General features: G+C 47.2%; 2 protein-coding genes across 4 annotated transcripts in view; both read right to left on the minus strand.

Annotated features, from left to right (window-relative positions):
* Window positions 1–4,157, minus strand: part of RPL32 (ribosomal protein L32) — a 4,409-nt gene extending 252 nt beyond the window's left edge. The window contains exons 1-4 of one of the 3 annotated variants that reach the window (XM_084902654.1): window positions 4,027–4,068; window positions 3,387–3,457; window positions 2,750–2,850; window positions 1,995–2,176 (exon numbers count right to left, since the gene is read on the minus strand). In XM_084902654.1, the coding sequence (XP_084758780.1) occupies window positions 1,995–2,176; window positions 2,750–2,845 (278 nt within the window). In that variant the 5' untranslated portion in view covers window positions 2,846–2,850; window positions 3,387–3,457; window positions 4,027–4,068. Of the gene's footprint in view, window positions 1–1,994; window positions 2,177–2,749; window positions 2,851–3,386; window positions 3,458–3,858 lie in introns of all 3 variants that reach the window. The other 2 variants (XM_084902653.1, XM_084902655.1) reach the window with 2 other exon arrangements.
* Window positions 4,158–6,794: 2,637 nt separating this feature from the next.
* EFCAB12 (EF-hand calcium binding domain 12) lies at window positions 6,795–23,865 on the minus strand (the record flags this gene model as incomplete). Its single annotated transcript, XM_084903330.1, has 9 exons — window positions 6,795–7,110; window positions 8,417–8,562; window positions 10,457–10,620; window positions 13,670–13,883; window positions 16,352–16,548; window positions 19,758–19,911; window positions 21,359–21,544; window positions 22,761–23,203; window positions 23,766–23,865. The coding sequence occupies 9 exons, from the start codon at window positions 23,863–23,865 to the stop codon at window positions 6,795–6,797; spliced, it is 1,920 nt and encodes a 639-aa protein (XP_084759456.1).
* Window positions 23,866–24,315: the final 450 nt, after the last annotated feature.

The following is a 24,315-nucleotide window of genomic DNA, read 5'->3' on the forward strand; positions in this document are numbered from 1 at the left end:
CAGCTTTGGTCACTTCACCTCCAGACCCACAGCACTGGGCAGAGAGGGTGCTGGTGAACAGTGTTGAATGACGACACCTGCACATCCCAAATTCCACAGTACTAGCAAAGCTCTCTCACTACCCCCTATTTAATCCTCACAGAAACTGTAAGACACGTTATCCCCTCCATTTTGCAGACAAGAGGTGGAAGTGAATTTCCAAATCACAATGCAATAATGAACAGGGCCAGGATGGCTCAGCCCTAGACCACAAGTTGAGATTCTCCCTCAGTCTTTCTGGCCAAACTGCCCAACTCAGGGAAGTCTCAGGGAGCTTGGACTTGCCCCTGTCTTGGAACTGCAAGTAGCAGAGCAGATTCCAACAGTGTAATTAATCCAAGAGAGCTCCCTGATCCAGACCATAAATATTTTACTTGACTGCCGCAGATATAATTCAAGTTGAAAGTAACATTGGCTTAAGCCACCCAGTGAGTAGCAATATCTTACATTTCCTGAGCATGTGTATACCAGGAACTGGTCTCATCCATTCCTCACAGCTAAACATATAACAAATTGGTCTAATGAACAAATTTCAGTGAGGTGATCTGAAGCCATAAAAGGTGGATTAAGACACTATCTCTGGAAGATTAAGGAGTGATTGACTTGTTATATTACACTTTGGGACTCCCCCCATTTTTTCAAAAACTCACCAGATCCTTATCTATATGTATGTAATAATCACACTACATATTTTAAATACTTTCCCTGGTGCTTGGGCATTTTTCATATGTGACATTTTTAAATACATGTATTATATTTACAAATTATTCACTTACTGTTGCAATGATCAGCTTATAAAACTTCATTGCATTTTAATTATTTAAGGATAAATGCCCAGAAACTTGTGGATTAAAAATCATGGTTCCTGATACTGCAACATTTTCACTACATGCATTTTTTTGCTACACAACAGGTATTAGATTGGGCCTCCACCAACATTAATCCCAATGCTCATCTTTTCTAAAGAGAATTTCCAGTATTTCCATGCCTGGTTAAATCTCCAACCTAGAAACTCAACCAAATAAGGCTTCACAAAGACCTTCTATGCATATATGCATAACCCATGGACACAGACAATAGGGTGCTGAAGGGGGGCAGGGGCAAGCTGGAGGGAGACAATGGGGAAAAAGGGGATGTAATACTTTCAACAATAAAGAATTATTTTTTAAATAGTTTCACTCATTTTTATTATGTGTCTTCCCATGAACATTATTTTCTCAACCCAATGTTCTAGTTTTGTCCCAAGCCAGTGGTTGGCAAACTCAATAGTCAAGAGCCAAATATCAACAGTACAATGATTGAAATATCCTTTGAGCCAAATTTTTTAAACTTAAATTTCTTCTAACGCCACTTCCAGGCCGTGATATTGTGAAAGAGCCACACTCAAGGGGCGAAAGAGCCACATGTGGCTCATGAGCCCAAGTTTGCCAACAACGGCCCTAAGCAAATCAAAGTCTCCCATAGGGCTCACCAAGTGTCTTTCTTAAAACAATGAGAAAGCAATGTTGTGACTCAATTCACTTTTGCATCTATACACTGTTTAAGTGCCCTCTGCCTGTAGTCTTCCTTTTCTCTACCTCTGATCACACTCTCTACACCAGACAGCACTCCACCATTCTGAAGATACCTGTGGCCACAGTTTAAGTGCTCCTTCGGTCTGAGGCTATCCCTCACATAAAGAAAGCAACGTTCTGGAAATGACTGCCCAAATTACACAGCAGTGTTTGTAGTGTTAACTCAAGTCCTTTTTGAGTCTCTATACTTTTCAGGACAAGCCATCATGCCCTCCCTCACATTCCCCCTAAAAGCATTTTAAAGTCCCCAAGAAGCATCCACTAAGCTCCTGAGAGAATATACAACTCCACATGCATTTTGAAAGGTCTAGAGTCCCTACCAAAAATGCTCAGATGTGTACTTCTGGCATCTGAAAGGGGGGGCGGGGGGATCCAACTCACTTATTGCACATCAGCAGCACTTCAAGCTCCTTGACGTTATGGACTAGAAACTTCCGAAAGCCACTGGGCAGCATGTGCTTTGTTTTCTTGTTGCTCCCATAACCAATGTTGGGCATCAAGATCTGGCCTTTGAATCTTCTCCGCACCCTGTTGTCAATGCCTCTGGGTTTCCGCCAGTTCCGCTGAAAAACAAGTAAGAGGGTTAGTGTCTATGCAGACTGCCAACTCTTCCTTCTGGAAGAAAAAAAGGGGACCAAATGAGAAATAACAGTAGCAGTCTTTGGATTACAGGATTTCACCATTTCTTTATATACTTATTAGTGAAGAAATAAAGGGCTCCTGTATTTGCACAACAGAATGGACCCACATTCACACTCCTAAGTAAAGGAAAAGTATATCACACACCAATGGAACATGAGGCGATTGTGTACAATTACGATGAAAAGAAAGGGCTTCCACATTGCCCTCAAGAGTTAAGTTTTCTCATCTATAAAATAAGGATAATTACCCCTCATACCATCAAGGCCACCTGAAAGGATATAAGCCTCAAAACAGCCAAGTATGTCGCATCACTTCCAATTTACACTCCAAGAGGCAGTTCCAATAAAGGCCTAGGTTTCTACAGTAAGCTCTTTCACCAACCAGACTCGTTGATTCGTTTGCCAAAGAAGATGTCAGAAACCCAAAAGCTGATTCAGGGACCCTTTTCTTCACCCTGACATACACACTTCCACGTCCAACCCAAGGCCGCATACCTTAATTTTGACATATCGGTCTGACTGGTGCCGGATGAACTTCTTGGTCCTCTTTTTGACAATCTTGGGTTTCACGAGGGGTCTGAGGGCAGCCATGGTGCCTTTAAGAGAGACAGGTACCTTGAAACAAAGGTCAGCCCCAAAGAGACTTTCCTTGCCCAGGGCTTCACTGTTGCAGAGTGCCTTCCAATCACCAGCTACCGAGCAAGCAGGGAATGGAATGGGTGCCTCTGCCAGGCCTGTTTTTCCTCCCGTCTCCGAAGCTGGCAGAATATGAGCCACTCGCCAGACGCGGTCCTGGGAGGTTAGGGGTCACCTCGCCCACGCCAAGCCAAGAAGGAATCCCAATGACTGATTTAAAACAAACTGGTCCCCAAACGTTCTCAGTAAGCAAAGGGGCAGCAAATCCTACGCCAGTGTCCCAACCCCCAGCTGGTCCGATTTCCTTTTAGTTATGCCGGCATTTGACAAACTACAGGAACTGGGATCTGTTTTCTCACCTATTAAAAACGGAGATACTAGTGCCGTGCCCAGACTAGGGCAGACGTTTGGTAAAGAGAAACCTGTAGATGAACTTCTAAAACGCTCCTGGGCCTTGGAAATGCCATTCTACCTGGAGATCAACTCAAAAAGTTACCTTCCTCAAGGTGTCCTCAATGTGCTCGCTCATAGAAGATAGTGAATGCACAGCCCTGTCCCATTGATTTCCTCAAAGACAACGACAGTTACAAATTCCCAGGGATCCTGACCCGATAACCGAATTTTTGGTAACTGAGCGAGTCCACACGCCAAGTCGGTTTCTTTCTCTCTCCCCCTTTTTGGCAGTTCCGCCGCAGCAGTCACCCCAGGGCCAGACACTGCGGGGACGGGAGCGTCGGGCAACAGAAATAGGTTTTTATCTTTTTAAACACGTGGTCTATTGGATATCGCTGATCTACTTAAGGAACCTTAGTATTTGGGCCCTGGCCAGTGAGGCTGCAAAACCCGATCGCTCCACGCCCAAGAGGGACCTCCTCAGTTTGATTTCAATCGGCGCCCCGCTTTCCCACGGCTGAAACAAGCTGCCCGCAGCTCAGAATCTTCCCCAGAGGCCGCCCTGGAAAGCCAACCTCCAACACCGGCTGGGTCACTTCGTTGTACTTCTGTAGGCGCATCCGCCAAGCGACAAGGACAACACCCAACGAGACGACCACTCGAAAGGTTAAGCCGCCTCACGAGGGAGCGATTGGGCCTGATGGACAACGCGGAGACCCAGATGACGGACGATTAAAACTCACCGAGTAGGAGATGGCTGCCACCTCCGTAGGCAGCGCCGAGGAAGAGAGGGGAAAGTGCCGCGCAAGGCCTGATGGGAACTTGACCTCTGGGTCCTGGCAGGGAAAAGGAGAGCACTTCCGGGTCTCGGTCGTTCAAAAATAAACGTCAGAGAAATAACACTGGAAAAAAGTTGAAGGTTACCTGTGTTTTAATAACATTAATGTCTAGGAATACCTAGTACTGAAAAATGTTCAGACCTGCTGTTGGGACTACGTAGAATATTTGGAATTTTTTTGAGCTTCTAAGACCTAGTGGGGGGCGCTCCCACTTCCGCCAGAAGTTGAAGCTGCACTTCCGCCTCCAGCTTATTTTCTTTTTTCCTTTTCGCCCTGGTGTCTTCTGCTCCAAAGCGCGCCTCTTGCTGGCCAGGAGGAAGCAAAACAGAGACTTCAAAATATACTCTCATGTGAGTTATTATAAAAAAAAAAAAAAAAAGAGAGAGACTATGTAAAATAGCTATCGTTCAATGGAATTTACTATCCTTTCCACAATTCTACGAAGTAAATATATTATTTTACAGAAATGTAGAAAGTGAAATTTGGGGGTTGACAAAATCCACTCTTCTAACCATTAGGCTAAAACGGCCAGGTTGTTGTTGTTTTTATATATATATATTATTATTATTGTTATTCTTTATTTAGTGTTTGGTTTTAAGATTAATGTGAGCCCTAGCTGGTTTGGCTCAGTGGATAGAGCGTTGTCCCGTGGACTGAAGGGTACGGGTTCGATTCCAATCAAGGGCATATGCCCAGGTTGTGGGTTCGATCCCCAATAGGGGGCGTGCAGAAGGCAGCCTATCAATGATTATCTCTCATTGATGTTTCTCTCTGGAATATATATATATATATATATTAAAAATATATATATTAAAAGATTAGTGCAAAAATCAAATTTCAGAAAAAAAAAAAATGTCCCTGGATCCACAATACTGATGTCATAAGTGATCTTGATAGGAGTAATTCCAGGGGCCAGATGGAGACAGATGCTAAACTGGATGTGTTCTTAACTGAATGACAAGAGAGGAGAGCGAGTGTTGCCAACTCCGTCATGAGATTTTGATTGTGAAGGGATGATAGCAGGATGATTCCCTTAGACCAGTGTTTCCCAAACTTTTGACATATGTGTACCCCTTCTATAATTTTCGTAACGCTGAGTACCCCTCGTACTCATGAGATCGTAGAATTAGGCGCAGCTAAGCGCGGTGCTGTGCATATCCCCACCAAACTCTGGTGCAACCCGTACCCCCACCAAACTCTTCCCGTACCTCTGGGGGTACGCGTACCACACTTTGGGAAACACTGCTCTACACAAAGGGAAGGCGAATTTGAGACCCAAAGAAGTGAATTGTGAAATGTGAAGTCAAATGTCTTGTTCCTGGTCACTTATTTGGCAAACAGAGTTAAGACTAAAACCCCTTGTGAATCACACCTCATGAACTCTACTTATCCTGTGGTCTGTGGGGAGTCACAAAGGATGCAGAGCACAGGAGCACTGTCTTAATAGCTGCCTATATCTACCTATGAACCAAGAGGATACTGTTCGATTCCCGGTCATGTGGTCAGGGTGATCGGCAAAAAAAGGCATTTTGGGTGGCTAGCAACCTTAATCTAGTCACTGCCTCTTGAATTGTCTGGTCCTGCAAGACCTGTTTACTCCCATTTTAGAGAGGCCATAACCTTCCCCAGATGAAGTTATCAGTGCTGGCGCCAGGCCAAGCCTTTGATTGAGGTCTCAAAGCCCCAGCACATAGAGCTCTTTAAGAACTTGCAAAGGGGACCGGAAAACCCCATATTTGGGAGACAAAGGACTGAAAAAGATATAAAAAGGGACAACTTCTTACATGTTGTTGCTCAGAATTTAAAAGACATTTTACCCTGGGCCCACACAATGATAATAATAAAGTGTAACTCCATTTCTCTAAGTATTGCTTGATTTTTGTCTGGTCTTCTGTAACAAGGGAATATGTCTGAGTTAGGGCTTGATACCCAGTGGAGAGCGTTCAGGAGGCTGCCAATCAGTGATCCTCTATCATCATTAATGTTTCCATTTCTCTCTCCCTCTCCCTTTCTCTCTGAAATCAATAAAAACAAACATATATATATATATATATATATATATATATATATATATATATATATATATATAATTTTTTTTTAACTAGCTGCCCATATAATGGAGAAGGTTTTGACAGCATCAGATGAGTTAATCAGACAAAGCGTTCATGAACCAGAGTACATGCTTCCAATTGTAAAAGACTCAGGAGATTTGGAAGAAGTAACCCAATGGCTGTTTTGGGGGGGATGAGAGACATGGTGTTTCTCAGAGGAAGGCACAGGGCTCCCCACACTGCCTCCTGCTTCCCCCCAGACACTGAGATCCCAGGATCAGAGGCAGGAGGTGCCAGGCAGGCATCCATCAATATCCCAGGGAGTGTGCCTGTTGTATTACCTCAGGCTCAGGACCCCAACTTTTCCAAACACCCTTCTCGCCACAACTTCTGAGCAAGAAATCACATCAGATGGGTCACAGGTGACATGAGAAAAACTCCAATCTGGTTTATTTCAAAAGGGCAGGGAAACACCCCCAAACTGCACTTCTTTCTCTGGACACATCTGCCTCTGAGATCCTGGACACTTTACTCTGGAGACAGCTAGCCCCCAGCCATCCCACTGAAACGATTTCTTCCGTTTGGCTCTTTGACACTCCTGGTGTCTGTGGCTCTGGGCTGCTACCTGCACTGGTATCCAGCCCCAGGCTGGCTGGGTTTGACGTCACCTGGGCCACTCTGGTTGCTGTAGACGACCTTGGGGGCATCGGAATAAGCACAGGTCATGTAGTCCCTGTTTCTAATGGGCCATCGCAGGTGGGAATGGCAGGTGACCGGGTAAGCTGGGGGCCGCTGTTGGACACAACTGAATAGCATCAGGCTCCGGTCCACAGTCACAGAGGGCAGGTAGAGCTGCAGTTTGTCCAGGAGGTGACCCGGCCAGAAGAAGTTGGGGTGGGTATGCCCTGTACCATAGGGACTCTTCTCCTTCAGCTTCCTGGAAAAATGAGAAGACACAAGGAAGGTTGTCATGGTGATGGTCCGGACAGGGCTGGAGCTCCTCAGCAGAGCAAGCCAACTGTGGCCATAGAGGAGGTGTAGCATTGCATTTCATGCTTCTATTACCCTGCCTACCTTACCAGTAAGGACCCAGAGGCCTAGAGAGGATAAGTCATTTCTCCACACTGACAAGCAGCAGCAGAGTGTAGGCTTGACTCCAGCCTGCTGCCTCTAAAATCCAAACTCTTTACCTGGATATTATCTATTCTCTAGAAACATTTTAATATGGTCTTAAGAGTACAGCCTGTGGAGCCAGTGTAGCTGGATTGAATGTGTAAGAAACATGCCTCTGATTTATCTTCATAGAAAAGAAACAGCATCTGGCCAGGCCATTACTGAATTTTCCCAAAGCAAACAGGATGTGGGGTGGGGAGAGAGGATGAGAGCCGTATATGTGGCTGGTAGCACATGTCCTAGGATGATTCCCCTAGACCAGTGGTCGGCAAACTGCGGCTCTTTGGCCCCTTGAGTGTGGCTCTTCCACAAAATACCACGTGTGGGCGAACATGTATAGTGTAATTGAAACTTCGTGGTCCATATGCAGAAGTCAGTTTTTGGCTCTCAAAAGAAATTTCAATCATTGCACTATTAATATTTGGCTCTGTTGACTAATATGTTTGCCTACCACTGTCCTAGACAAAGGGAGGTGGAGGCAACCAGAGAAGGCACCAGCCCCCCTCCCCCACTTTTTTTTAAATAGCCCAATGGGAGACAGCAAAATCTAGGTGACTTATTAGGAAACAGGTGACCAAATAGTCCTCAGCCAATGAGGAACCGGAGGAGGTCTCAATACATGAGGCGATGCTCCTTTGCTCACGTGTGATCCTGTAAAATGGCACTCTCTCGAGAGGGTTATTAAAAGTCTCATTTTCACCATGCTTCTGTTTCCTAGTCCGTCGTTTGAAAACTGGACAGGTGAGCCATTTCTCACAAATCCCTGCTCCACCTCTTTAACAGATGTGTGACTTTAATAAGAAATTTTCTGTTCCTCGGTTTCCTCCTCTGTAAATTGGGTTTGTTGAGAGGACTGAAGTGAGTTAACACATGGAGAGCACCCAGTCTTCCTGGCACTGAAGTTGTTTTCCTGCCTCTCAGCTCCTAGGCTCTGAGCCCCAGATGCTGGGCTAAGAGCACCACAGACATGAAGAGCCCCAGGCACCTCCACAAATTGAGGACAGACCTCCTCCCATCTACCCCCCCCCCCCCCCCCCCCCCCGATCCAGAGTTAGATGATTTGTACAGACCTGGCGAATTTCTCAAACTCTTCAAAGTTCATTTCCTTTGGCTGATTCCTAGTGGATAAGAGAGAGAGGTATCTAGTCAGGAGAGGGGAAATCCAGGTTTGTGGGGTCTCAGAGAGTAAGTTGGAGGCCTCAGGATGGGTCCATCTCTGAATCTAAACCAGAGCTTTGAAAGGAGAAGAATTTTTTTCTATTTGGTTTGGGGCCCTAACTCTGTCCTCCCAAGCTCCAGTGGAATAAATAGTGGGGTTGGGTCAGCCAGCTGGCTGGGCAACTCTGGGTAAGCCACTTCCCCTTTTAGAACATCAGTTTTCTAATTTTCCAGAATGGAGATTAGTTATGAGAGATGCTCGATAATCTGAATCATTTCTGGGCCCCCAGCTTCCATTTTCCCTGCCACAGCTGAATCCAGCCTTGGAGATAAGGATGGTAAACACCAATTCTCCAAACCTTGGGCTTGGCAGACATCACTAATCAACCACAGCACTCTTTCCCAGCAAGCCTGCATTTGGCCTCAGAATCTTAACACAATACAGTCTAAGTACGTAGCAACACCAACTCAATGCCCACCCCAGGCCTAGGTAACCTTTCTTTATCCTTTACATGTGTGGCCTACCTAAGCATGGACAAGAGTCCTGTTCTCAAGTTCCCACCCACTTCCTAGGTTTTCGGTTCAGGATCAGAAAGGGCCTTCTAGGCCACTGCTACCTGCCTGGCTCATGCTTAGTTCTTCCCAACCAGAGTGTGGACAGGGCCCACCTGCAGGCCAAGGCCACTCTTGCACTTGAGAACATATTGACAACAGCAGTCATTGCCTGAGTAACCAACTATCTGCCAAACACCATGCTAAGAAGTTTGCATGGATTTTTTCTCTTGTCCTCATTGTGTATAGTAGGAGCTATTATGCCCATTTTACAGATGAAGAGGCTGATACTCAGAGAGTGAAGTAATTTGTCCATCTTATCCGAAGCTTGTCTGATTGCCACTCAGCTCTGCAGCATCCCACCCCAGCCCTCCTGTCCATACCACCCCAGTGGGCAGCTAGCACGCATCCAGAGTATGGGAAGATCCTAGGCCCCTCCCCCTCAGTCATCTGAACCCTCCTTCTCCCATGCTGGCCCCATCCCTCTGCAGGATTCTGCTTATTCTCCAATCTGCAGTCACCATGGTAGCTGGCTCATCACCTGCCAAGTTTCACCTCCTTCCAAAGAAGGAGATTGTCTTTTTCTTTTCTTTTGAGAGTATATTTATTAAACCTAGAGACAGTGAAACAAGGAAGGCCTTAGGATACACTAGTAAGAAGCAACAGGAGAGAGCCTACGTGGGACTGCTTTGGCTGACTGGAAAGTCAGAGAAAGGGCCCTTGGAAACAGATTCAGGGCATTAGCCTGGGATGAACTGCCACTACCCAGTGCTCCCTGGTTGTGAGTCTCGTGGGGACTCTTCATGTTTAGTAGATGTACGCCTGAGAGGGAAGAAAGGTGTGGGCGTGCTCCTGGGGGTCAAGAAGGATTTTTTTTTTTTTTTTTAAAGAAGGATTTTTTTTTTTTTTTTTTTTTTTTTTTTTTGGAGAGGACTCAAATTAACCTGAGAGTCAGACAGTACCCAGTGCAGAGTTCTTTTCTCCTCCCAGGAGCTGTAAGCCCCTTCTTGCCAGAGAAGGCTGGCAGGGGAAGGGGCTGTGCTCTGCAGCACTCATGACACTGGGTCCATGATTGGTGAGGAGCCTCCCGATTCTCTTAGAAGCTCTCGTTTTTATTTTTTCCAGAGAGCGTGAGATCACGCAGGATGCAGCCAGGATGGTAGCTATGTGGGAGTGAGGTGAGGTGGCTGTAGACCTCAGACATATGCCGGGGGGAGGGGGGCGCGCGGGGGGCCACTGGGGACTAGTCAGGCTTGGTGACTCGATTGGACATACAGGGTTAAGGCAGAGACACTGGTACAATATGACATCCCAAGTAAGTCAGCATCCCAGCTTCTGTAGCTGATGGATAGCAGCAAGGCAGGAGGCAAAGGGAAGGGGGAAGGGGGGGTGGGTCTGACACTCAGCTTGTCCATCTTCTTAGCCATAGACTTTTTGGAGCACAGGGCCTTGAACAGGGCTGGAGTTGAGCCGGGGATAAGGTCCGAGTAGTAGCCTCCTGGCTGCCGGATGGGGCGCACCTGGTCCATCTGGGAAATGATCTTGTCCCCTGGGTACAGCAGGGCTGTGAGCAGCAAGAGAAACATGGCCTGTCAGCCCAATACCCCACCCCACACACCTGAGGTTTTGAGGCAGAGAAGGGCTTTTAAAAATAATAATAAATTTACATTTTTGTTTAAAAATATTTTTCTTATATACATGGTTTAACTTTAAAATTTTAAATGATTGTAGATTAAAAGTAAATTGCAAAAATAGTGCAGAGGGTCTCTTACCCTCCAACCATGACGTGACATATATAGGCATACCTGGTTTTATTGCATTTTGCTTTATTTCACTTCACAGGTGGTACTTTTTTTTTTTTTTACAAATGGAAAGCAAAACCCTTTACCAGTAAAAAGATTATGACTTGCTTTATTGGGATGTTGCTTCTATCATAGTGGTCTGGAACAGAACATGCAATATCTCCAAGGTATGCCTGTAATTACTGCAAAATCAGAAAATGGAGTTGGCAAAATACTGCTACCTGGACTAGAGTTAAGGGTTGGCAATGGCCCCGGGGCTGGGGTGTGTTAGGATAGAGCATGAGGCCACATACTCTAACGGGGTGTCCTTGTCAGGAGTCCCAGGAGGAGGTGTGTATGGGGAATTTCCCGGAGGCCTCACTAGGCTGGCTTAGACCCAGTTGATGGCAGTTTCTCCTTACCTGGAGTTAGTCTCACAGATAACCTTGGGAGGCTTTCCTAAGAAGTGCAGCACACTAAAAAGACTAGGCCAGAGTCTACATCTTCCTGCCACCACGGAGCAGTGCTTGTCCTAAGGTGGTAGCACTGGGGCCCTGGCCTAGTATTTAGCTCAGTTATTTAGAACATCATCCCCATATGCCAAGGTTTTTGGTTCTACATTCAGTCAGGACACATACAAGAAGTAACCAATGAATGCATAAATAAGTGGAGCAACAATTCGATTTCTCTCTCTCTCTCTCTCTCTCTCTCTCTCTCTCTCTCTCTCAAATCAATAATTAAAAAAAAAAAGTTAACACCCAAAGACCTCAAGTACTAGAAAAATGAGTGGAAGGTTACACTCCTGGTTATTAATGTGGTTATTTCTGGGTAGGGCAGGGATATGCAGTGAGAAAGGGGAAGGGGGGAGGGGATATGTAGCACCAGCACTTTGAAAGGGTATATAGGCTGCTCTCCCTCCAGGGAGCATGCTCCCACCTTTCCCTCCCCCCTCTCCCCAGCCCGGCCCAGACACCTTACCATTAGCTTCCTCACTTCCAAGGTCTAAGGGCCCTTCCTTTACCTCTATAACTTGCTTGCTAAGCCCTTTACTTCTAGGAATTACTTTTTCTACCTCTGTAATTTACCCAATAAATGTTCTCTTCCAAAAAAAAAAAAAAAAAGTATATTGGGTTTTAAAAATACATTAAAAGTACATACATGATTTTTAGAATAGATTTACATTAATAATGTTGTGTAAATGGAAAATAAAAATAAGTTGGTGAAAGGACAATCACTAAAATATTAATGGTGGTCAACTCAGGCTGGAGTGGGATTTTTATTTTTATGTTTTCAAGAAGATTTAAGTGACCAAGTATTTGTAAAATAAGAGGGAAGAAAAACAATGAAGCTACATTCACTGGGGAGAGGGAAAATGCCCCCGTGTCCTAGAATCCTGGCCCACGAGTGTGAGACCTGGAGGCTGCGGTCACCACGTTCTAGTCGAACAGACTCAGAAATCTCGGTGCTTGTGCTTCTTTGTCTATAGCTGAGCAGGCCCCTGCCTAAAGATAGCCAACAGACAGTGGCCAGGGCAGTGGGACCTGTGCACCTCGATCTCATATTCTAGAAATCCCATCTAAGAGCAAAGCAGGCTGAGCTGTTCTTCCCTCCTTTCCTTCTCTCTTCCCACAGTCCCCACAGCGGCTCTAGTCACAGGTAGAACTGGAGTCTTTTTCATCTAGGTCAGTCAAAGGCAAGAGGCAGCCCACCCACAGATGCTCCTGAGTACCCCTGAATGTGAGATCCTGGCAACAGGGGAAGCTCACAGACCCAGGAGCTAGCAGAAGCCAGCAGTGGAGAGAATCAGTAGTTGCTTAATGTCTGCTGACAGGAACAGAGAGAGAGAAAGGAGAGAGAAAGAGAGAGAGAGAGAGAGAGAGAGAGAGAGAAAGGGAGAGAGAGAGAGAGAGATGGATCTGCTGCTCCATCGATTTATGCAATCATTGGCTGCCTCCTATATATGCCCTGACCAGAGACCAAACCCACAACCTTGGTGAATGGGGACGACGCTCTACCCAACTGAGCTACCCGCCAGATGTGACTGTTAACTCTTGTTCTCGGGAGAGTCTCTCCGTGTGCCCTTCCTCAGCAAACCTCGTTTTCCAGTTCCCAGTACGGTCACAGCTTCTGCAGAGTTCCTATGGGAAAACCTGTGCCCTCATGCAGCTTGCTGTTCATGTTTTCTAAGCACAGAGAGGAACCTGCCCGTTAAATTTACAAAATCATCAATCCGGGGTGCCAGCATTGCTCTGTGGTTATCATGGAAATATCTCTCAGAAGCACACATTCTACTCGGAGATGTGGAGGGTTCAGGTGTGTTTGGATGTACGAAAACACAATTCTTCCCCTAAGCTCAGGGTGGAACCAGTAAGGAAATCTCAGGGTTGAGTCCTGATGTCTGAGCAGGGAGCAAAGGGCCTCAGCAGAACCTGACTCCTGCCTGGTGCACTCCTACCTCGGTGCTGCAGAAGGACCAAATAAGGGGCCTGGATAGGGAGGTGGTGTTGGAAACACCCAATACAGCATAGCAGTGGTCACTTCTATCAAGTCTCCCTCTTGGAAATTGAGACTGTTCCTTTATGTTCAACTGCAGGGCTCTTTTGCTCGGAACTCCTGTCCTCTAGAATGCCAGCTCCCCAGGCTCAGTCGAGGAGCCCAGACCTCCAGGCTTTTGGAACTTGTGGAGCTACAGGATTCTAAAACTCCCGTCTAACAGCAATGCCCCCACCACAGGTTACAGCAGCTTGGCTGGGCGCATGTCATCTGGGGGAGGGACAAACCTCAGGCGAACATCTGAAGCATTTCTCTGGGGCCAGCCCCCGAGGCCCTTACCTTTCATGAGGACGTCCTCGGACAGCTGGAGGCCATAGTGCTGACAGGCCTTCTGGCACTTCAGGTAGACGAGGAAGGTGTCCCTCCGGAACAGGTTGAGGAGGTCACCCATCTCCCCGGGGATGGTGGACGGGAGGCAGTGGCTGTCAAAGTGCTTATTCCCACTGCGCACCAGGCGGCACTGCTCCGTGTACTGGATGGAGGGGATTGTGAGCTGCAAAGAGAAAAGTAGTCGGCACACCCTTCCCTTCACCTTGCCTCTTTCCTCCTGGCCCGAAGGCTGACGATCTATGTTTCTACACAAGGTCACCTTGAGGGGCAATGGCACAGAATGCACGGTGGGACCCAAGTTCAGGTTTTGAAGTCAGTAGCTGGGGAGAAAAATCACACCTGGTCAGCACCTGTGGCTGTTATACTGATGTGCACACATGATGATATAATATAGTCAGTGCAAATGCCCCACATGTGTCCTACTGAAACATTGCATAAGTGAGATTTTTAAATTACCTGCAAGCCACCTGTGACTTTGAGGATGGCAGAATAAGGCCTGGGCAGTGTGTAGCCACTTTTGGCCTTCTTATTTATTTATTTACAAAGAAAGAAAAAAAAAAATCTATATTTTTAAAACTTTTAAAGCCAGAATCAGTAAAGTACATCTTACAGGCCAAATCTGGGCCACCACGTGTTTTTAGAAATAAAGTTTTATTGAAACACAGCTGCACCCATTTGTTTAGATGTGGTCTGTGGCTGCTCTTGTGTCCAGTGACAGAGCTGACTTGTTGCAACAGAGACAATAGGGCCCCCAAAGCCTAAAACATTTATTATCTGGCCCTAGGAAAGTTTGCCACTCACTGTTCTAAACATTTTGGGTTTTCTTGTCATGCAACTGAATCATATATATCTTAGTTGGTATAGCATTTACCAGTACCTAACATTTTATTATGTAAATGATAAATTTTAATGTAAATACATTAAAATGTATATCTATGTGTAATATTATATTAATACTAGAGGCCTGGTGCATGAAAATCCATGCACTGAAGGTGGGGGGTCCCTCAGCCCGGCCTGCCCCCCTCTCACAGTCCAGGAGCCCTCAGGGGTGGGAGGCGATCTGGCGATCAGGGGAAGGTGATGCCCCCATCACATCTCTGCTGCAGCCACTGCCGGCAGCACAAGCCTAGGCCGGCCCTGGTTACCTGAGCCTCAGGCAGCCCTGGGAGACTAGGCAGCTGCCATCCTAGGCCTGCCTGTGCCTCAGGCCCACCCTAGGTGACTGGGCAGCTGATATCGTAGGCTTGCCTAATCCTAGGGTCGACCCTGGGCAGCTGAAGGGCTGAGGGCAGGTTCGGCCACACCAAGTGCCTACCACCACCCCCTACCCCGGGCAGGGCTGACAGGACTGGGGGACTCTGGCGTGGCTGAGGGGACTGGGTGCCGCCATCTTTGTGGTGGCATGACGGTCAATTTGCAATCCCCTCTTTATTAGATATGATTGTCTGCCTCCGTGGCTAAACTTTCTAGACTGGCAGGTTCTAGAGAGGCTGTTTTGTTGTCTGCAGCATGTAGAAGAGTGTCTGGGACATCACAGGCTGTCAATGAATATTCATTGGCTGAATTAATTCAGGCAACCAATTCTTCCTTCCATTACTTGCCATGTATATGTGGAGGGCCTACTCAGTGCCACACCCCATACCAGGCTCTTGGATTCCCACTGTGATGAACACACAGGCCTAGCCTCAGGATGCAATGTCATAATTAAAGAATGGGAGGAGGGAACCTAGGCAGTGTGGCTCAGTTGGTTGGGCATCATTCCATGCACTGAAGGCTTGCTGATTAGATTCCTGGTCAGAACACATGCCCAGGTTTCAGGCTTGATTCCTATCAGGGGGATTGCAGGAGGCAAGATGATCAATGTCCCACTTTCACATCAATATTTCTCTCTCTCTAAAAATCGATTAAAAATCTAAAAAAATAAAAAAAGAAAGGGCCCAGCTGGTGTTACTTAGTGGTTCAGCGTTGACCCATGAACTAGGGGGTGGTGTTTTGATTCCAAGTCAGGGCACATGCCCAGGTTTCAGGCTCAATCCCCAATAGGGGGCATGCAGGAGGCAGCCAATGATGATTTGCTCTCATCATTGATGTTTCTAGCTCCCTCTCCCTCTCCCTCCCTCTCTTGGAAATCAATAAAAAAAAAACACAAATCTTTAAAAATCTATCTTAAAAAAGGCCCTAGCCAGTGTGCTCAGTGGTTATAGAGCCAGTCTGGGCACATCAAAAGGTCTTGGATTTGATTCCTTGTCAAGGACACATACCTGGGTTTTGGGTTCTCTCCTTGCCCCCATTGGGGCACATGGGGGAGGCAACCAGTTGATGTGTCTCTCTTACATCAATATTTCTCTCTCTTCCCTCCACCTCCTTCTCTTCCACTCTCTCTGAAAAAGTAATGGAAAAAGTATCCTCAGGTGAGGATTAACAACAACAACAAAGAATGGGAGGAGAGGAACCTGATACGTTCAGAAACATTATCTCATTTCATTTTCACAGAAATCTTGTGAGGTAGGTATTGTTCTTATTATCCAGAGGAAACAGAAATCTAAAGCATCTGCTCCCAAGTCCCACCAGCTAGAAGGTGGTGCAGGTGCAAGAGATTTGACCCATGTCCTTCCACTTTGGCTGGGGTACCTTGGCCTGCCGCTTCCTCTGCCGATACCGCTTGCCAATATCTTCCATCTCCTCCAGGGTCAAGGGCCTTGCCTCCATCTTGGTGTTAACCATGGGTACCTTCAGATGGTCCATCTTGGGAGTTTTGGGGGGTAAAGTCGCCTGCTTCTTGGACAGCTGCTGTGACAAAACTCTAGACCTGGAAACCCTAAGGAAGGCTGGAGAGAAGAGACAAAGGAAGGAGGGACTGAGAGGGTGCCCAGCCATGGAATCCATCAAGCAGTTAACCAATGTCACCACGCAAGCGCCAGAACATCCCTCTGCTCATATCCCATGTGTTCAGTCAGTGCCATCTGAGATACACCTTGAAGGTGCCCCTGCTCTCCATCTCTACTATGGCCTCCCTGGTACAAGAAGGCTCTTTCTTCACCTGTACCACGGCCTCAGCCTTCCTGTTTCTGTTCTTATTCCCTGGCATCCTGTTTTCACCAAACAGCAAACAGGACCTTTAAAAGATATAAATCGCATCCCTTCATTCCCCTGCTTAGAACTCCTGTCTTTACACAGCACTTACACTGAAACCCAGAATCCTCTCCGCGGTCTGCAAGGCTTGGGAGGATTTGGGTTCAGCTAACCATCTACCTTGTCCACTTGACCCATTTCCTACTGCTCACTCCTCACTTACTCCAACCCAGGCCCCGCCCCCATTTCTTTCTGCCCCCTGAAGATTTTCCTGTCTCAGGGACTTTCCTGTCCCAGAATGCCCTTCCCCAGGCTGGCTCCTCACCAATCAGTCACTCAAGTGTCAGCTCTGATGGCTGCTTTTCAGAGAGGCCCTCCCTGACCCCCCTCCTCTTCCTCCTCCTACACACACACACACACACACACACACACACACACAAAATCATCTTCAAAGCATTAATCATTACTGAACATCATCTTGGTTAACCTTTACATGGAAACTATTTGAAGGCAGGGATATTGGCTTTTTCACTGCTATCTCCCCAGTTCCTAGAAGAGTCTAGTACATAGTAGGTGTTCAACAAAGATCTAAATGAATGAGAGCATAGTATTGCCCCTGCCCTGGTTCAGGCCTGCATCATCCCTGGCTGAAATCCAGGCCCTACCACCTTCTGGTTTGGAGAAAGTGGACAGGTGGTCAGCTTCTCTGAGCTTTGGCTTCTTCCTTGAAAAGCATGAATAATAGCCCTGTCATCCAGGGACTTAAAAGATAAATTGAGCTAATGCTGTAGATAAAGCTACCCAGCTTACAGAGGGTGCCCCTAGATGCTATCATCTTCTTTCTCTCTGGTGAGCCAAGGGCCTAGACTCTGGCCCCTGCTGCCCCTTTAGGCAAAGCAAGTGACTCCCAAGTCTGCTTACCCTACTTACTGCAGCTCTCCAAAGAAAAAGAACTTGGCTATGACAAGTGTGATAGCACCATTTAGCACCGTTTAAGCAAATACCTGTTGCTTGGCTTCAAGTCTGCTTATCCTGTATAATAAAAGCCTAATATGCTAAGTGTCGGGTCATCCGATCATCTGTTCAGTCGATCAAAGCATCATGTGCTAATGATATGCTAAGGCTACTCAACCACTTGCACTGACCACCAGGGGGCAGACACTCTTGACTGGTAGGTTAGCTTGCTGCTGAGGTCTGGCTGATTGGGGACTGAGCAAGATTGGCTGGACATGCCCTGAAGCCTTCTTGCATTCTCTCCCTGGCTGACCAACCTCCCACATCCCTCCCTGGTCCTGATCATGCACCTGTGGGGACCCTCGGCCTGGCCTGCACCCTCTTTCAATCTGGGTCCCCTCAGGGGATATCGAAGAGCTGGTTTTGGCCTGATCCTGCTCAATGCAGGAGCTGCCCTCTGGTGGTCAGTGCGCTCTCACAGGGGGAGCACCACTCAGCTAGAAGCTGGGCTCATGACTGGTGAGCACAGTGACTATAGTGGGAGCCTCTTCCGCCTCTGCAGCAGTGCTAAGGATATCCAACTGATAGATTGGGCCCATGCCGTCAGTCGGACATCCCCCAAGGGCTCCTGACTGCCGGGCTGATCAGTTGGTAAATAATAGGCCCCAAATACCTTTGCTGCAAATATGTATCACGGCATACTGGGGTCATTCACTCAATGACTTGCAGCCCACTAGGTGGAAAACAATTAGCTTTGGTGATTTATAATGAAAAGGCTAAAAGAGCACGGGTTAGAAAGCACTCCCAACTCAAGGCGACCCTGAGGGTGTGCTGGACATGAAAGGTGCGAGAGATTACTACTGTGGGGGTGATGACACCCAGGAGGCAACTATGGGGGAGCTCAGGTTTCCTGGGACCCTGCCTGGGAGTGACGGTGCTTCTGCCCAGTGGCTTGTTGAGACTAGAGGTCAGAAATCTGCATGCTGCGCTGTGACACTCCAGCAGACTGAGGAATGGATGCTCTCAGGAGCTGTCTGCTCTCCTCAAAAGAACCAGCCAGTGAGGACACTGAGCACCCAGCTCAGAGTGACTGGGAACTCCAGAGGCACTGCTTAAATCACCTATGGAACCCCTTCCACTACCCCAAGGTCATGACCTTACATGACCTTGGGGAGGACGAGGAGCTTCTCCTTCTCAAATATGTCTGGAATTAAGTTCCTGCTAACCTGGTAGGTGGGGGCAAAGCAAGATTGGCATAATTTAGAAAAAGAAAGATGTGGTTATATTTGGGGAGGGCTCTGGAATGGTGGGAGATGGTTAAAGGAGGGCTTTAATATCATCTATAGCTGTTGAATTTTTTTTTTCAATAACTAAGTTATAAAGAAGCACGATTCACCTTTGTGTTGTAAATTCATATCCAGAGCTATGGCAAGTACGTTTCTAACTTGTCTCTGTGCGTCTGGACAGATGTGGCTCTAGAAGCACATGGCTTGGCAAATGGAACCCTACCTGTGCACACCCAGTGCAAACCTTGTATCCCTTCTTCAAAACCCAGTCCAGATAGTAGAGTACCAAAGTAGGCTCTAAACATGTGCTAATTCTGGTTTCTGAATTTAGTTAGTTTTTTGTTTGTTTGTTTGTTTTTGTTTTTTATCAATAAGGTGCAGATTAGTAGTAAGAAGGCCTTGGACCCACATACAAATAGAAAGGCTTGGCATTGGATTCTCAGCCTATCAAATGGGCTTTGGTGGGCTGAAACCACCCCTTTGATAATCATCCCTTAAAGATAAGGACTGGGCCTCATCCAGCTTTTAATGGACAAGGTAGCTTGGCACTTCAGAAAATATCTACTCCTTATTTGACCTCTGGGCCTGGAAATTCCAGAGGCTTCGCCTACCTACAGTAAGCCAAAGTTGGGAGAACACACTCAGGAAATGAGCCAAGGCTGCCTCTACCATGCTTGCTCCAAGATTGGGGAAGTGAAGGCACCGGGGTGAGGGTGGATACGTACAATCCTTTGTAGTTATCTTGCTTTTTGGCTGGCCAAAGGCCCACTGCTTGTAGGTGTTGAGCAGGCTATCCAAGGTGATTTTGTTGTGCTTCCCCAGAGAGCTGAGGTAGATCACAACATCCTCTATCTCCTGGTATCTCAGAGGGACTTCAAGCTGAAGAGAGAAGAGAAGCCCCAAGTTGGACAGGCTCTGATCCAGATATCCTATCAGAATGGCCAAGGCCTTGTCAGCCTGGCCCTGCCTTTTAGTCTGGTTTTATCCACAGCCATTCCCAGCTCCACAGTCCCGGCCTCAAGAGCTCAGAGCCCTTTCCTGGCTTCAAACACATCCTGCAATTTCTCAGCCTTGCCATTACTCAGATGCTTCCCTTTCAAAGCCTGAAAAAAAATTTGTATCCCTTCTTCAAAACCCAGTCCAGATATGACACCATCTTTCTTTGCAGAATCTGTTATGTCTTATTCTGGGCTCCCACCTGACTTCCCAATGCCAGCTTTCCCATGATAGATTTGAAGGAGGAGTTCACATGTCTATCGTCCTTGCCCATGAGGGACATATAAGCCTCCCTTAACTGAGGGTAAATAGGATAAAAAATACGATAGATACTACTCTTTAAAAGGAATGAGCAACTTTGCATGAGCACAGCCATAACAAATATTCAAGAAGAAATATTTTAAAAGGAATATAATTTTGTTCTTCAGCTTCTTTAGATAGCAGTCATTATTATTGAGCTTTTTATAAAGCAGATCAGAACTCTCCAAGTATGAAAAGATTTAATGTTTTGTTATCTTGGTGATGATTAAAAACAATTTATCTTTTTGTTGTATTTAATGCTTTGAAGTGTTCAGATAAGTACATGTCATAAAATAATGTGAAAACTGTAATGATTTAAAGTCATAAAAGGTGTGGCATCAGCTTTCTAGAATTATTTTATAAGGTACCTTGTATTTGAAGTATATAAAAGCTTAATTCAGCAAACTTTTTCTATAAAGTGCCAGATAGTAAATATTTAGGCTCCATGAGCCATATGGTCTCTGTCATAACCACTCAACTCTGCCGTCATAGCATGAAAGCAGCCCTGACAATCCGTAGATGAATGAGTGTGGCTGTGTTCCAATAGCACTTTATTTATAAAAACAGGAAGCAGTTTGGATTTGACTCCGGGACCATAGCTAGCAGGCCCCTGCACAACCAATAGAACCGTCTATAATGATGGACATGCTCTCAATCCGTGTGTTGCAGTAGAGGAATTGCTTGCCACATGCGACTATTGAGAACTCAGAATGTAGCTGGTGTGACTGAGGGACTGGACTTTTAATTTTACTTATAATTAATATACATTTTGAATAGCCAGTGAAATTGTGGTCTAGTTCCAAGGGCATCACTGGGAGCTGCACAGAGATAGAGTCAGAAGCTGCATTTTTTTTTTTTTTTAATTTTAGTAATTTTTTTTTGTCTAAAGTTTTACATATGTCTTTTTTTTTTTTTCTCCCAATTGACCTCCCCCACCCCAGCCTTTCCCACCCTGGGCAAGACCCTCCCGCCCCAGCATAGACACCCTCCCCACGTAGGCCAGCCTAGAGGGAGCACAGGGGGTACTGACCACCTTCAACGCCGTAATGAACATCTCCCTGGAGATCGTCTGGTTATTGCTCAGGTCCACCTTTGCAAATATATCCAGGATCTTCAGATTGTGGCCGCGCAGGAAGGAGTACAAGGCAAACAGGGCAGAGGGCTTGGGCAGTCGGAGCTGGGGCGGACGGAGGTGGTGGCGTCGGAGGCTTTTCTTCTGAACGAGGCAAGCAAGTGGGACAGAAGGGAGAGTTCAGGGGAGACAGGCCAATGGAACATGATCCCCAGAGTTAGGGAGAAATGGGAGAGGCGGAGGCTGAGCAGCTCTAAACAGACAGCAAGATGAAGTGCATAGGACACTAGATTCAGGCAACCGCAGGACAATTTGCATTCTGCCACAGAACTCCTGGGAGACTTTGCTTTGCTGGGCCTCAATTTCCCACCAGAAACAAGAGGCTTGAGCAATATGAGAACTAAAATTTTATTCTTATCCACATCTCTCTGGTCAGACAAGTCAGTATTATGATCCCGCTGGGCTCTCAGTGCACCCAAATACGTGCTCCTGCTTGGAGCTAGGTCTCCCACCGCCCGGTCTTTGCTCCAGCTGGGCCTTCTGCCTAAGTAAATGCCTTCCCTTCTTTCTCTACCCATCCAAATCCTCCTCCTCCTCCAATTCCAGGCGAGAGGGAAGATTTAGAAATAACACTCCCTTACCTTGCTGCAGCACCTGACAGTTTACAAAGGGCCTTCCTGTTCCCTGGCTCACAGCTCCTCTGTGCTCCAGGACGGATGGGTCCCACACCTATTCATTGGCCTGTAGCAAACTGTCATTCTCTCTCCTGGGGTGGTTTTAAAATAGAGCCCCAAATCCTTCAACTCTCCACCCCTCTGAGATGGAGGCTAATTCCCCTCCCCTCCGTGGAGGCAGTACTTAGTGACTCGCTTCTGACAAATAGAGAGGTAACGGTGCGAAGCTGTTGAGACTCAGACCTCCTGAGACAGGTAATAGAAGGCACTGCAGCCTCCCCCTGGTTTTCTCTTGGACCGTTCACTCTGGGGGAGGCAGCCCTATGGAGAGGGCCCAGTGGCTAGGCACTGAGGTGTCCTGCCAGCTGCCACGTGAGCAAACTGCTTCGAAGCGGACCGTCCCACCCTAGACAAGCCTCAGATGTCTGTGGCCCCCACCAGCATCTCGAGATGAAAAGACTCGAAGAGAGAGCCACCAAGCTAAGCTCCTCCCAGATTCTTGACTCGCAGAAAGAGTGAGAAAATAAGCCCTTGCTGCTCTAAGTCATTTTTGGGGTATTTGTTACCTAGCAACAGATAACTAATGCACCTCCGTTTAAGGACTTCTGTTTGGTGCTCTGCTAAATGGGGTGCACGATCCCCCATCCTGCCTCTCATACCCTCATCTGGCGAATGGGGCTGCTCACCTTGGCGGGGGTGGGAGGGACAAAGTGTTCCATCAGCGGGGCCACAGGCTGCTCCTCGTGGGTCCTGCGTAAGATCTTGGCCTCCGAACGCGTGAGGCTGCGCTTGTTCTGCAGCCACCTGTCTATGTTGCCAAATGTCTCCAGCTCCTGCCGACATTTCAACCTCCGGCTCATCCAGGTTCTCACATCCTCCGGGGGCTCTGGGATGTCCCTGACTTCCGGGGCTTTGGAGCTGGGGATGCTCTGTGTGGGAGCCTGGGGCTGTGGTGTTGGATCCACCGGAGCTGCATATTTCTCCTGAGGCAAGATGATGATCCGCCGGCGGCTTCGAGGCAGATGGAAATCCTTCTGCTTGAACTGCTTGAAGCAGTGGGCAATGACCAGTTCGGGGTTGAAGACGTGATCCTTGCTGAGGTTTTCATCACTATCCGAATGGCTGTATCCTTGGGGGAAGATCGTTACAAAGTGAGTTCCTTTCAGGAAGAGGACTAACGGAGTCAGGAAAGAAAGACTCCTCAGCACCAGGTTGGGCCCCGGGGCACCTGGGTTCCAGGCCCAGCTCTATCCTTGTCTTCCTATAACGATGAAGACAGTTACATGTAACGTGACCAGGCACTCCGAGCGCAGGCACTATGCTAAGGGCTTTGTGAGCTTTCTCTTATTTAATTGTCTCAGATTCTACTCTTTGTTGTTGTTGTTAATCCTCACCCAAGGATATTTTCCCATTGATATTTAGGGAGAGTGGAAGAGAGAGGGAAAGACTGGGAGAAACATCGCCATGAGAGAGCCCAGGCGCGGCTGTGTGTGTGTGTGTGTGTGTGTGTGTGTGTGTGTTTGTGTGTGTTGCAACCAAGGTAAGTGTCCTTGACCGGAATCAAACCTGGGACCCTTTGGTCCACAGGCCGACACCCTATCCATTGAACCAAACTGGCTAGGGCTCGGATTCTACTCTTACTCCACTCCTAACTGGTAATCAGAATGATCTTTTTCAAATGCCATTCTTACCTGCTCTGGTCATCCAAAGCAGCATAGTGCTGTTCAGAGCAGAGGCCTTGAAGCCAGAATGCTCCAGTCTGGGTCCTGGCCCTGCCACTTCTGGCAACATGATCTTAGGTAAGTCCCTTAGCCTCTCTGTGTCTCAATTTCTTCATGTGTAAACTGGAGATGGCACCTACTTACTGATGGTGGAGATGTTTGGAATCAGTCTATTTTGGAGTTGCTTTGTTCACAGTAGCATGCCTTTGTTATGTACTCACCCTTCGCCCACTATGAAACCCTTCCATGACTTTCCAAAGTAAGAGCCTATGACCCTTCTCTGCCAGCCTTTCCTGCCTCATTATTTGCTCAGCTTTCCTTCCTAAGTCCCAGAGACCGTGGCTTCTATGAATGATCCCTGAATGACCTAAGCTGCTTCCTGCCCAAGGATTTTGACATGCTGTTCCCTCTGCCTGGAATCCTCCTTCCCCCATCCATCCCCTCTTCACTCCTCCTCATCCTCCAGATCTCAGACCAAATGTTACCTCTCCGGCTCCCAGGCTCTCGTATATCCTCATGT

The sequence above is a fragment of the Pipistrellus hanaki genome, assembly GCF_964339955.1.
Source record: "Pipistrellus hanaki genome assembly, chromosome: 13".
Taxonomy (NCBI): domain Eukaryota; kingdom Metazoa; phylum Chordata; class Mammalia; order Chiroptera; family Vespertilionidae; genus Pipistrellus; species Pipistrellus hanaki.